We start from the raw sequence: 12340 nt of genomic DNA on the forward strand, positions 1-12340 counted from the left end.
GTAGTGTCCTGGAGAACCAGGAGGAAGAAGGCCCCCCGCCCCCCGCATATCAGACAGCGCTTCTGGGAGTTTGCACAGTTTGGGAACCGCTGGCCTAAGCCCATCCATCTCTCCCCATCCACTCTGCCGCCAAGTGGACCCTCCACCATTTGTGAACACAAGGGTGCCAGCGGAAAGCACCTATTGCCTCACGGTTGCGACGCCACGAACCGCAACTAAACCTTCTCCCTGCAAGAGGCAGCTCTGCCCAGCTATCAAACGGGGGGGTGGGTGGGTTTGGTAGTGGGGGGTGGGAAGAAACAGCAGCAGTCATCATTTCCGAAGAAGCCCTTCGGAAAGCTGCCACTGGCCCCCCCTCCCCAATCAAACCAGGGGGGCACAAAGGATTCCTCAAATCTTGCAATCCTTCACAGCCCACGCTGGGACAGAGCAAATGTCGGGATCATCTGAGCCTGGATTTTGGAAGGGGGGGGTGTGTGAGAGGAGCAAGTGGGACAATTCTGGCCTGCGCTAGCCATCCACTTGCCAGTGTTCAGAGCCCCCCCAAAAGCTTGGATCAAGGCATGAGGTCTACCTGCCCGCCTTCCTCCCTGCTGACTGGGACGCTATTAGGAAGGCTGCGTTGTAGGGAATCGGTTCAAGGAGTTGTTTTTTTTCCTACACTCAGCTGCTGTAGGTGAAGTGGGGGGGGGGCGACACATGCCAGCTGTGCTCCTTTTCCTATTGGGGGGGGCACAGACCCACTATGAAACAAGGCGATGGGGTTTGGGTACTTGCAAATAAAAATAAATAAAAGCGATGGGCTTCATCCCATGTTTTAAAAACTCTTTGCCAGCAGAAGAAAGTCCCCCTTTTTGCACAGCCCAACAGGGACAGACCCCCCCACCATGGTAATCGTGTAGTCAATCCCCCCAAAGGCTTCTCTAGTGGCAAATCAAAATGCTCCGGAATTCCTTCTGGGGCTGCTGGCTCCAGAGGCCAAAATCCAAAAGGAAGGGCCGATCGGCAGAGCATGCGCTCTCTCTCTCTCTCCTGCCTTCCCGCCAGCCTCGCCGGTGCTCCTGGGCCGCAAAGAAACGTCCTTTTGGGCCGCAGCGTGGCTTGCCGTGAACAGGACGCTGCTGCCACGTAGGAGGTTCAAAGAAAGAAGTGTCCAGGCTTGCTCTGGGGGGGCGCAGATGGTCCGCTCCCTTTGGGGAGGTCGAAGTCCGTCCCCCCCGGCCCAGCCTGGGAACAAAGCGATGCGGAGATCAGGGTTGTATGCTTCTTCCAAGGGGATTCAAAGCCCGACACACTCGACTCAGGGCAGCTACCTGAAAAAGAGGTGATCTGAGAAGGGTTTGCTACTATCCGTGGTTCTGGGCAGTAGGGACGTATCCCCAGCAGATACAGGGGGACGCGTGTACAATCTTACAGGCGCTGCGAAGCGTGCAAGACACACGTACTTTTCCGGCGTGCCTTGCCCCGTGCGGTCCCTCGTCCTTCAGGCAGCCCGGGTCTCGGCTTCAATCTTTTGCTCCCCGTGCAGGCTCTCGAACTCCTGCACCTGGGCGACGTTCTGGCGGATGGCAATCTCGGGCCCTCCGCCGTAGAGCGTGCTCAGGTAGGTCCACGTCTCCTCGGAAATCTGCCCGTAGTCGGCTCCTGCAAGGGTCCCGGAAAGAGCGGCTGAGACCACAAACTCCGGTGAGCGCCTGCCTTTTCTCATCGCCTTCCCCAAACTGGGAGAAACTGGCATGAGCAAAATGCGACGGTCTGTAGGTTATGTTGCGCCACCGCACAACTACCCTGCAGAGCGGGCCGGGCTAATGCCATATGACGGATAAGGAGGGGGAGCCTGCCTCCATTTCACGAAGTTCCACCCGTTCTAGGGGGCAGTGACTGCTCCAGCTTCTGGGGGGCTTTGGGCTAGAGATCCCACTACGACAGGCTTCCCAATGCCCTGGAAAGGGCAAAGTGAGAGAATCAGACCCTACCCCAGACAGGCACAACTCCACCTCTGTGTTGCCCCTGCTGCTACCGTGCTGGCATCTGCCTGCTGCCCCATTTGGCTTCCTGACTCCCTGGCTGGCTTACTGGGCGAGAGAGGACGGCAGCAGACCGCCGGTTTCCCCACAATCCTTTGCAGCGGAGCCCTGCGGTGGCGTAACTAAGGAGGGTTTGGGGGGGTCTACTGCTCTGGGTACGATGCCTTGAGGGGGTGCTGAATGGGGGCCTTCTGAAGACCTTCAGAAGCCTTGGGAGGCCGTCTCTGGAGGGGGGTGTTAAAAATCTATGGGCCGTGGGTCCCAGGCGCCCCATAACTGGAGCCCCATAACTTTGGGAGTTGCCCCACTACAAGTGCGGGCCCATGGCACCTCAGCCCATGCCTGACCCTTGCTGTGACCCCAGGCTCAGCGCGCGTGGCTAGCCAGAGCCGTGGCCTTACCCTGCTTCACCTGCAAGTGACCGCTGCCCTTCGCCACGGCGATTTTGCTGTTATCTATGGGGCCCGGCGGCTCTGCAAGAAAGGAAAGGCGGCTCCGGAAACCCGGTCCGAAAGATGGGGCGGCCGCTGGCGGCCGGTGTAGACAACCCACAAGAAGAGCCGAGGGAGGGAGGGAGGGCATGTCCAGTTCAGCCGCTTGTTCCCCACCAGCTCCCTCCGAGAACCCGGCAGCGGGGGACAAGGCAGGGGACAACCCACTCCTACCGCTGGTCCTCTGCACCAAGGCAGACTGCCTCCTAACACGGAGGGAGCACTAGCAAGACCAATGGGAAAAGCGGCCAACGACAGAGTAACCGGCTCCACCCTTCTTTGGGGCTCGTACCGTTGTCCTTCCCTTTGACAAACGCTTCCCATTCGCGGAACCACTGCATGCTGATGCAGTAGATGACGCTGGGGGACTCCTCGGCCTGGAAGGCCTTGTTCAGCTGGTGGGCAGAGAATAGAGGGGTGGTTATGGCAGGAGGCCAAAAGTCACCACCACCACCACCACCACCACCTCCACCGCCGCCGCAAGGCACAGGAAACCTCCCAGTCGCACTCCCCTGCCCGGCCGCTGCCTGAGGCCGTACCTTAATGAAGGTGTCGATTTCCACCCTCCTCCTCTTGGCCAGGGCCTCGATCTCCACTTGGCACACCGAACACACGTAGAGGTGGTTGACCGCCGGGCCGCCGCCAAACCTGGACCCAAAGAGGAAAAACTCAAGCGTGGGGCAGTCCAGGTCCAAGGGGGTGTGCCCGTCTTCCTGGCTGCACTGTGGATTCTGTGGTTGGGGGAAGGGGGATCTTCTGGCCCCTCTGCCCGAGTCAAAGACGCTCCGAACAAGCAAGCACGGCGCGCGCTGCGCGCACAACGCAAGCCTCCCGTTTGGCAGAGAAAGGGCCGCCCTGCCTACCTGCTGTATAGATATTCCCAGACATTCTGGGGGAGAATCACCACGAGGTCATCAATGTAGTGGTATTTATTAGGAGGGATACCTGTGAGAGAGAAGGGAATTTAAGAAACTTCACACCTTCCGAACGGCCAACTCTTCAGCAGGGTGTGGGAGCAAACTGAGTGGGCCTTGGCTACCAGCTTCAAGGGGCAGGGAAAGCCTATCCAACCAACCGAGACGGTTGCCTAAGTTTGGTGGAGATATCACCTGCTACTTCAAAGTGAAAAGGGAGAGGACAACAGGATGGAAGCGTGGAGGAGAACAGACGGACTCGACAAGCCAAAGGCCTGACCGCCCCCCCCTCCCCGGCCACACCGCGCCGACACCGGTAACGTTCCCGCCAGGGGGGCCGCCCACCTCCGTGGGAGCAGAGGAAAGTGTGGTTGGTGATGGGCCCCGGCTCGGCAAAGGTGTTGAACTTGTTGAGCCATTCCCGAGAGATATAGAACTGGAGAAGGCCGGGCTCCTTCATGGTGGCCAGGGAGACAACTTTCTGCCGCTCCCGCACCGCCTCCTCGCTGCCTTTCCTGGAGGAAGAAATTAGGAAGGAGAAAGAAGGGGGATAAAATGTTTTTGAAATGGGGAAAGGGGGCAGGTTGAAGGCTTGGAAGCCGCCGGTCCTTCAAACGGCATAGCCGGGGGGCCCAAATGCTCTTTCGTCCCAGTGGTTCATTCCCGTACACGGTGCCAAATCGATTCTCCTAGATTTACAGTGGGCCCTTGGGGGATTGATTCTAGGACCCTCTGCGGATATTAAAATATTATCTGGGGGGCCTCAGAGTGGCTTGCAGTGATGTCTGGGAGGTCCTCAAGCCCACCGATAAGGACCCACTGCATCCCTTCCTGTGGATGCACTTCAGCCACCGTCTCTAAATCAGGACAATCTAACAGGGAGAGGGCCAACTGATGGCTGCAGGGCTGGCCTGAAACATCCTGACATGGTGTAACAAATACTTCCCCTTCTTTAACTGGCAGCACTCTAGCCACCATCTCCGCTGCTCCCCCAGGCTGCCAGGTACAGCCGTGAGCAAGGGCAGGGGGAGCAGCGGAGATGGTGGCTAGAGTGCCGCCTTACAGGGGACCATCTGTCACACCACGTCAGGACGTCTGGAAAGAGGCCTCAAGCGCTTCTAGAGAGGTTTACATCTCCGAGCCTGCCCGGGTGCTCCAAGAGCACTCCCTGACCTGTAGAACAAGACGTAGGCCTCCGCGTTCTGGACGACTGTCTCGTGGACCTCCGTGACGTACTGGTCGTCAAACTCATACCACTGGCCGTTGATCACGTTCTGGCAGTAGGCAATGTAGTGCCCGCCTTGAAGAGAGAAGATGCACGCGCAGGTCAGGCCTCAGTTTCCAGGAGACAAACTCTAAGTGGCTACGTGGCATTTAGAGGGTCTCCCACATCAGATCTGAAACCGCATTGGACAGAGCAGCTTCCAGGGGTCCGTGAGACTCCAGGGTCTCCCCATCGACACGGCCTGCTAAGACTACAGGACCATAAATATCCCCTTTAAAATTCCTTCATTTGCGGATTTTCCTCTCCTGCCACTTCTTCCTATTCCCGAAACTTATTTTACTTCATATAGGGCGCAATCCTAACCAGGTCTGCTCTAAGTCCAGTTTCCTAACCAGTCCAATCCTGGTCCTAACCTAAGTCCTAAGTTCCTAACCTAAGTCCAATCCTAACCAGGTCTTACTTCTAAGTCCTAGTTTGTTCAATGGGGCTTACTCTCAGGAAAGTGTGGTTGGGATGACAGACCTAGCTGACTTCATCCCCAACTCTCAGCATGGCTAGCAGCTGTTTTAAACTCAGGGATTAAAAAAAATAAATTTAAATACTGTTTGAGAAGTCCCCTCCTCCCCAAAATGTCGCACATTTGAGTGCTAGCCTAGGCATGCTTAGGGAGTAGGATTTACTCCCAGGTAAGCCGGACAAACGCTGGCTCTTCGGCTTAGAAACAGATGACAACCACCCTGAGAGTCGGACACAACTAGGCTTAAAGCCGGGGCGAGCGGGGAACCTTTAAACCAGCACAGAGTTGTAGCCTTAATGGTGCTTGTGACGCGTACTATTTTTCAGGCAGCTCTAAGGAAAGGTGGACTAGACCGTACTACGTGCCCCTAGGCAACCCGCTTACTTTGTCTCCTTTTGATCCGGGTGTTTTTTCTTAGCCCAGGTCCTTTTGAGAAAAGTTTCATAGGCGTTAAAAACAAAAACAAAAGCGGAGTGCCAACTTACTGCCTGCTGTGCCGTGGTGGCAGATCACGGACAAGAGGTCATACGTGGTGATCTGGGACACGCTCTCCTTGGCCAGGAAAGGCCGCAGATCCAGCCCTTCCAAGGGGAAGGACACGTGGCTGTTGATCTTGAAGGAGTACATCACCTCGTGGCGGAAGCGCTTCAGATGGATACACAAGATCTAGAGGGAGAGAAGGTGCCGGATTTTTTAATGGGGGCGGGGCGGGGGTTGAAGTGGTTGAACATAAAACACGTTCTTATGTTTTGACTAAGAAAGGCATTCTTAGTACCAAGACCTGGCACAGTGTATCGCCTGAAAGGCTGAGGGGCAGCCTCAATCTTGCCTCTGCCCTGATCTCACCAGGTGGCCTCAAGCCCCCTTTCGGCCTCAACTCTTCCCCATCTGTGAAATGGGGATAATAACACTTGCTTCAATTATATCCCAGCTGCACAGTCTGGATGATCTTGTATTCGTTGTGTGCTTTTGTTTATAAAGAGGAAAATAGATATAAATTATTGTTTTAAGGGGAGTGGGGTTCTAGTCCTGCCCTCGGGGGGGGGCACAGAAAGCAAGCCTTCTGCACAACAGCAACTGAGTTGCTTGAAGGCAGCTACCACATACCCCCCCTTTCTAGGCTAAAGCTATCAAGCTCTTTTAAAACATTCCTTGGCAGTGATTTTCAACCTTTTTCATCTCATGGCACACTGGCAAGGCAATAAAATGGTCAAGGCACACCCTCGGTGTTTTGACCACTGACCACTGGGCTGCCAGTGGGGGGCTCACATCACCCAACGGCCCTACGAATCAATGACCCTCTCCCAAATTCTGGCGGCACACCTGGGGACCATTCGCTGCACACCAGTGTGTCGCGGCCAAGTGACTTGAAACTGGCTGCCTTATAGGAGGAAGACCCCTCCCCATCTTAGCTGCCCTAGAATTAAACACACTAGGAGTTTCAAACTTAAGGCCAGGGGGGCCAGATGCACCCCCTGGAAGCTCTTTATTTGGAACCCCCCCCCCCAGAATTGGGCAGGCACCAAGGATGCTCTATAGCCCCCTGTATGAGACATCTTTGACACTCCTACATTAGTCCAACCCCCTGGCTCACGGTGGGCCAGGACATCGTCAGTCCACGTGAGCCTGCCCGCCTCTACGTTGACCACACGCCAGTTTGGGTGGACAAGGTTTGCCCAGGCGCGCTCAAGGCTGCCATCTCAGAAGGCAAGAACGTCCGGCCGAGTTAGCCGGAGCTTCTAGCGACTTCCGCTTACCTCGGGGAGCCGCAGGACTTTGCAGTACTTGACGCCGTTCCGCAACCTGGGGAAGCGCAAGAGCGCCCAAGAATCGTATCAGTTCCGAACATGCATAATTCACGTCAGAACGGATCTAATTAACGTCAGAAGCCACACCGGTCCCAGCTCTTTTGAAATCGATTTCCCTTTTCTGACCCACATGCAACAGGCCAACAAGCCTCGACTTTGGGCACCCCAAGCAAACACCCGGGAAGGGCTGCAGGGAGACCACATCGCCCCAAGGGGGGGCCCGAGGGTTGTGGGACGGCCCTACCGAAAAGCAAGCCGCACTTACTTCTTGCAGCGCTCACAGCTGTACATGTTATCACCTGTGGGGAGAAACGGAGAAAGTTTCAGCATGGTTGAGAGAGGAAAAATGTCACTGTAGCCTGGCTGTGGCGCGGCAAACTGGGAGCCCAGAAACTAAGCCGTGAGCCGCAGCCCTAGTGGTTAGAGTCGAGGCAAAGGAGGGATTTGAACTCACAGTGCCAGACCTCGGCCACCCTGCTTCAACCTCCCACTCCTTGTTTTGAAAAAAGGTAGAACAACGAAATAAAGGGAAAGAGTGGATGAAAGAAAAGTGGTGGGCTAGAGTGTCTCCATTGTAAGCCGCTCTAGGCCAACACTCTTGTCTCATCGTGCTTCTCCTCCTCCTTCATTCTCCTCTTCAAATCCAGGGGGTAGGGGGAAGGAGAGGAGCAGAAGAGGCAGCTGACGTATGGCCATCAAACACCACCCCGGTTACCTGAGGGCGGCCCTCACTCTGTGTTTGGACTGTACCACTTTGGGCAGCAGGTGGGGAGTTCACAAGACAGAACGCCCCCTCCTGAAAATTGCAGTCCTTGCATGTAGAAAAACAGCATATTGGTAAGAGGACTGGGCAGCAAACCTCCCCGCCACCCCATGGAATTCCGTCCAGAGCTTCTGGCACTCAGTCTGAAAGCGGTAGAACAGATCGACCACCTGAACCAGATTCAAGGAGGAGGTCCTCCTGAACCCGGAGAAGCTATGAATCAAGGTTCCCCTGGTATTTTTCCACTCTGTTTTCAGGGCTGGCAAGAGAGAAAAGGGAGAGGCATCGAGGCTTCTTGCCTCCCCGCAAACGCACCTTTCAACTCGTCGGCGGCAAAGAAGGCAGCCAGACAGTCTTCCAGGGTGACCATGGGGCCCCAAAACCAGCTGGGGATACAGGACACCACAAACCTGCAGAAGCAAGGAAGGGCATTGCATAAGAACGTCTGAAAGGCCCCGCTGGATCAGGCCAAAGGTCCATCTGGGTCACCTTCCTGCATCTCACAGTGGACAACCAGGTGCCTCAAGGAGCCCAAAGACCATAAGAACATCAGAAGAGCCCCGCTGGATCAGGCCAAAGGCCCACGTAGTCTAGCTTTCTGTATCTCACTGTGGCCCACCCAGATGCCCCAGGGAGCACCCAAGACAACAAGACCCTTGCGTCTTGTTGCCACTCTCTTGCACCAGAAATATTTTATCTGAGATAGGCTCCCCTGTGCCCCAGACACCCCCTTTCTTCCCCGCGGAGACAGAGGATGACCAATAAACTCCCCATGGCCATGGGGAGAACCTCAGAATATTAGAACAGAAAATACCAAAGTCGGCTTTTGTGGCGGACATTCCCTTCCTTTGAAAGGACACACAAACCCACCTGCGGATATACTCCACGATGAAGGAGATCCAGCCCTGCGAGGCGTAATTGTCCCCGCAGGCCCCCGTCTTGGCCGGCACGTTCTGGTAGATGGCCGAGTGCAGCTTGGCCAAGTCCTCCTTCCCAGGGATGGGGAGCGACAGGTCCTGGAATGTCTCCACGGTGGTGGATACCTGGAAGGTACCACGAGGAGAGAAGGAGAGAGCCTCAGGGCCTGTCCTTGCCCAGGAAGAGCCATTAAAGCAGACACCAGCTCCGTTTCTGGGCTACCCCATTTCCTTCAGGTGCTTTCACTGAAGGGAGATGGCGGAATTGTCTGCCCTAGAGGAGGCAGTCTGTTGTGTCTCTGCATGGGTCACCACTCTGGCTGCAAAATGAGGCCTGGGAATCTTTCGAAGGCCCCCGCGCTGCCAAATTGCCCCATATGGTCCTTAATGTTGCATCATTTCAAGAGGCAATTTATCTTTAGGGCTCAGAAAAGACCCCCCCTCACCCCGCTCTCCCCTACAAAGATGGACCCCCCGAGCTCCAAGAACTGGCCTCCCTCTGCGCTACGCAATGGAAGGACCGTGTTCAATCTCAGCTCGATCTCAGGCCAGACACAAGCAAAGCAATGGGACACCCTGCAAGGCGGCGTGTTCTATGTTGGAAGGGAAGGCCGCCTCCCCGGAGAGAGGGCCCCCCCGGAAAGAGCCGGCGCCTGGCCGCTTTGGCCTGACTACGCACCCGGTCACAAGTGAGGCACTGGACAAGGCTGAGGATGGAGCCGTCGAAGATGTCGGAGATGACGCTGCGGTACCGGAGCTCCTTCTTCCGCCTGCTGGAGGCCAGCATCTGGGCTGCGGAATCATCATCATCACCACCACATACGGTATTTGCACTGTGCGTTCTACGAGTCCCACAGCAAGCCTGACGCACCCCCCCAAGCAGGCCAATATCATCAGCGCCGTAGAGCAGGTTGGGACTGGGCTCGGAAGGGCTTTCTTGGCAGGGAAAGGGAGAATTCTGGAATGGGCTGCTTCTCCCATTAGCTCCAGCAGACAGGGCCAAAAACGAACACGGCTCCTCGTGAACACTCGTGCTTGTGCGGGGGGGTGGGTGTGTGTGGCTAACAGGATATGCTGGACTAGATGGGGCTGCCAGCCTGCTCAGATGGTGTCCTAACTTTTTCCATATAGGATGTTCTTGTGTTCTCCCTTCACCCAAAATTACTGGGAGGAGGGGGTGATTTTTTTTCCTCACCCCTTCTTCCAGGTTAGCGACAGCCAGCCCCTGCTAACGTCTCCCCCTCCTCTCTGTCTGGCACGCTGCCAGCTCCTTGTCGGTTCCCGCCCAAATATAAACATCTGGTCAAGACGACGCCACTGGGAAAGCACCGGCTTGGCTCAGCGACCACAACTGTGAGTTCAAAGAGCTGCCAAGAATTTGACTTGCTGCAGTCCTCACAACGACCCTGAAAGGTCAGCCGTGATCACCACCACCCCCCAACAAACGGAGAGTGGGCCGGTACCAGAGAGACTCCCAGCTGGCTTTTAGCAAATTTGGGGTAGGCATGGCTGCTCAGCCCCGATGCAATCGGAGGCGGTTGCCTGCTTCCAGATTTGCCCCATCATCTCCAGCAGCCCCACGGCAACCCTGGGGGGAAAGTGGCCACCAGCATGGTTGCGCATCCAGTCCTCCCATCATCCCCTGGGCCATCAAAGCACAGGGTGAGCTCCCTGCACTCTGGGGCAATGCTGGCCCTTTGACCCCAGGGCTGGAACAGGTAGGGAGAGACAGCTCAGGAAGGGGAGAGTCTAGGGCTTCATAAGGCACACTGCACATGCCTGATCTCAGAAGCTAAGCAGGGTCAGGCCTGGTTAGTACTTGGATGGGAGACCGCCTGGGAATACCGGGTGCTGTAGGCTTCTACCATGATCTCGGAAACTAAGCAGAGTCAGGCCTGGTTAGTACTTGGATGGGAGACCGCCTGGGAATACTGGGTGCTGTAGGCTTAGACCATGATCTCGGAAGCTAAGCAGAGTCAGGCCTGGTTAGTACTTGGATGGGAGACCGCCTGGGAATACTGGGTGCTGTAGGCTTATACCATGATCTCGGAAACTAAGCAGAGTCAGGCCTGGTTAGTACTTGGATGGGAGACCGCCTGGGAATACTGGGTGCTGTAGGCTTCTACCATGATCTCGGAAACTAAGCAGAGTCAGGCCTGGTTAGTACTTGGATGGGAGACCGCCTGGGAATACTGGGTGCTGTAGGCTTAGACCATGATCTCGGAAGCTAAGCAGAGTCAGGCCTGGTTAGTACTTGGATGGGAGACCGTCTGGGAATACTGGGTGCTGTAGGCTTCTACCATGATCTCGGAAACTAAGCAGAGTCAGGCCTGGTTAGTACTTGGATGGGAGACCGCCTGGGAATACCGGGTGCTGTAGGCTTATACCATGATCTCGGAAGCTAAGCAGGGTCAGGCCTGGTTAGTACTTGGATGGGAGACCGCCTGGGAATACCGGGTGCTGTAGGCTTCTACCATGATCTCGGAAACTAAGCAGAGTCAGGCCTGGTTAGTACTTGGATGGGAGACCGCCTGGGAATACCGGGTGCTGTAGGCTTATACCATGATCTCGGAAACTAAGCAGAGTCAGGCCTGGTTAGTACTTGGATGGGAGACCGCCTGGGAATACTGGGTGCTGTAGGCTTATACCATAGTCTTTCGAGACTGAAGGTTGCCAACCATCTTATCCCTTGGCTCCAGGAGGCCTTCGACGCTTACCCTTCTTCAAGACGTAAGACGGCCCCAGCCTCACGGGACTCGACCGCGGAGGGCTGCTGGACAGCTTGCCATGCATCTCCTGGTGCACGGGGCTACACGGTCGAGAGGAGCAGCGTGTAAAGGTATCGTTGTCCGGCTCTGCGTGGGAAAGGGGGAGGTTAGTCATTCTAAAAACCCCTCACACGCCAATGGCACAGTTGATCTGAATGACATCTACGCCACCTTCCTCCAACGCTCAAGGGCACTCGGGGTGGCTAACAGAAGAAGCAACGACCCAAATTAAATTTAAAACATGCACTAAAAACATTAAAACATAACAACGATTAAGACACTAAACCCACACAGTCTTTAACAGAAAAGTATTAAAATTACATCGCCTTAAAAGTGCCAGCCCATAATGTCAATCAAATGCCTTCCTAAAGAAAAAGGTCTCCACATCCCGCTGCTCTTAATTCCAGGGGGGGGGGGGAATTCCACAAAAGAGGAGCCATCACCAAGAAGGCCCTATATACAACATAACCATCATTCCGCAGGTGCCCGAATCCCCCGTCTTGGAACGCCGGTTGCACCTGGGGTCCTGGAGGGGCTGGCTGGCCGCGGCGTGGGCGGCAGAGCGGCTTCCGGAGAGGCCCGGCCGTCCACGGGCATCACGGAGGTGTCGATGTCGGCGTCCTCGTCCACCTGCTCAGAGTTGCTCCGCCGGTGGCTGCAGGAGAACTTCCGGTCCTTCATCCGCTCCTTCTCGGAGATGCCGCGCCCGGCCTCGTCCTGGATCAATAGCTCCGCCTCGGGCAGGGCCCCCCCGACCTTGCTCTGCCCGTCCCCCTCGCCCCGGTCGCTGCTCGAGTCGCAGGAGAGGAACTCGTCCTCCGAGGGGCTGCGGTCACCCTCCCGCTTGTCGTCCGTGTCGCTCGAGTCTGAGTCCCGCGTCTCGGCGGCGATTGGCTCCTTGAGCTCCTCG

The 12340-nt window shown here is 56.1% G+C and overlaps 1 protein-coding gene across 2 annotated transcripts in view; it reads right to left on the bottom strand.

Annotated features, from left to right (window-relative positions):
- Nucleotides 1–1448: 1448 nt before the first annotated feature.
- USP20 (ubiquitin specific peptidase 20) overlaps nt 1449–12340 on the bottom strand; it is a 25239-nt gene continuing 14347 nt past the window's right edge. For both annotated transcript variants that reach the window (XM_066610758.1, XM_066610757.1), the window contains exons 10-24: nt 11949–12340; nt 11380–11517; nt 9342–9454; nt 8616–8788; nt 8061–8155; nt 7248–7281; nt 6932–6977; nt 5660–5840; nt 4606–4732; nt 3778–3947; nt 3382–3463; nt 3058–3166; nt 2811–2913; nt 2429–2500; nt 1449–1644 (exon numbers count right to left, since the gene is read on the bottom strand). The exon at nt 11949–12340 is cut by the window's right edge and continues 41 nt beyond it. In XM_066610758.1, the coding sequence (XP_066466855.1) occupies nt 1484–1644; nt 2429–2500; nt 2811–2913; nt 3058–3166; nt 3382–3463; nt 3778–3947; nt 4606–4732; nt 5660–5840; nt 6932–6977; nt 7248–7281; nt 8061–8155; nt 8616–8788; nt 9342–9454; nt 11380–11517; nt 11949–12340 (1996 nt within the window). In that variant the 3' untranslated portion in view covers nt 1449–1483. The remainder of the gene's footprint in view (nt 1645–2428; nt 2501–2810; nt 2914–3057; nt 3167–3381; nt 3464–3777; nt 3948–4605; nt 4733–5659; nt 5841–6931; nt 6978–7247; nt 7282–8060; nt 8156–8615; nt 8789–9341; nt 9455–11379; nt 11518–11948) is intronic.

Source organism: Tiliqua scincoides, chromosome 16 (genome assembly GCF_035046505.1).
Source record: "Tiliqua scincoides isolate rTilSci1 chromosome 16, rTilSci1.hap2, whole genome shotgun sequence".
Taxonomy (NCBI): domain Eukaryota; kingdom Metazoa; phylum Chordata; class Lepidosauria; order Squamata; family Scincidae; genus Tiliqua; species Tiliqua scincoides.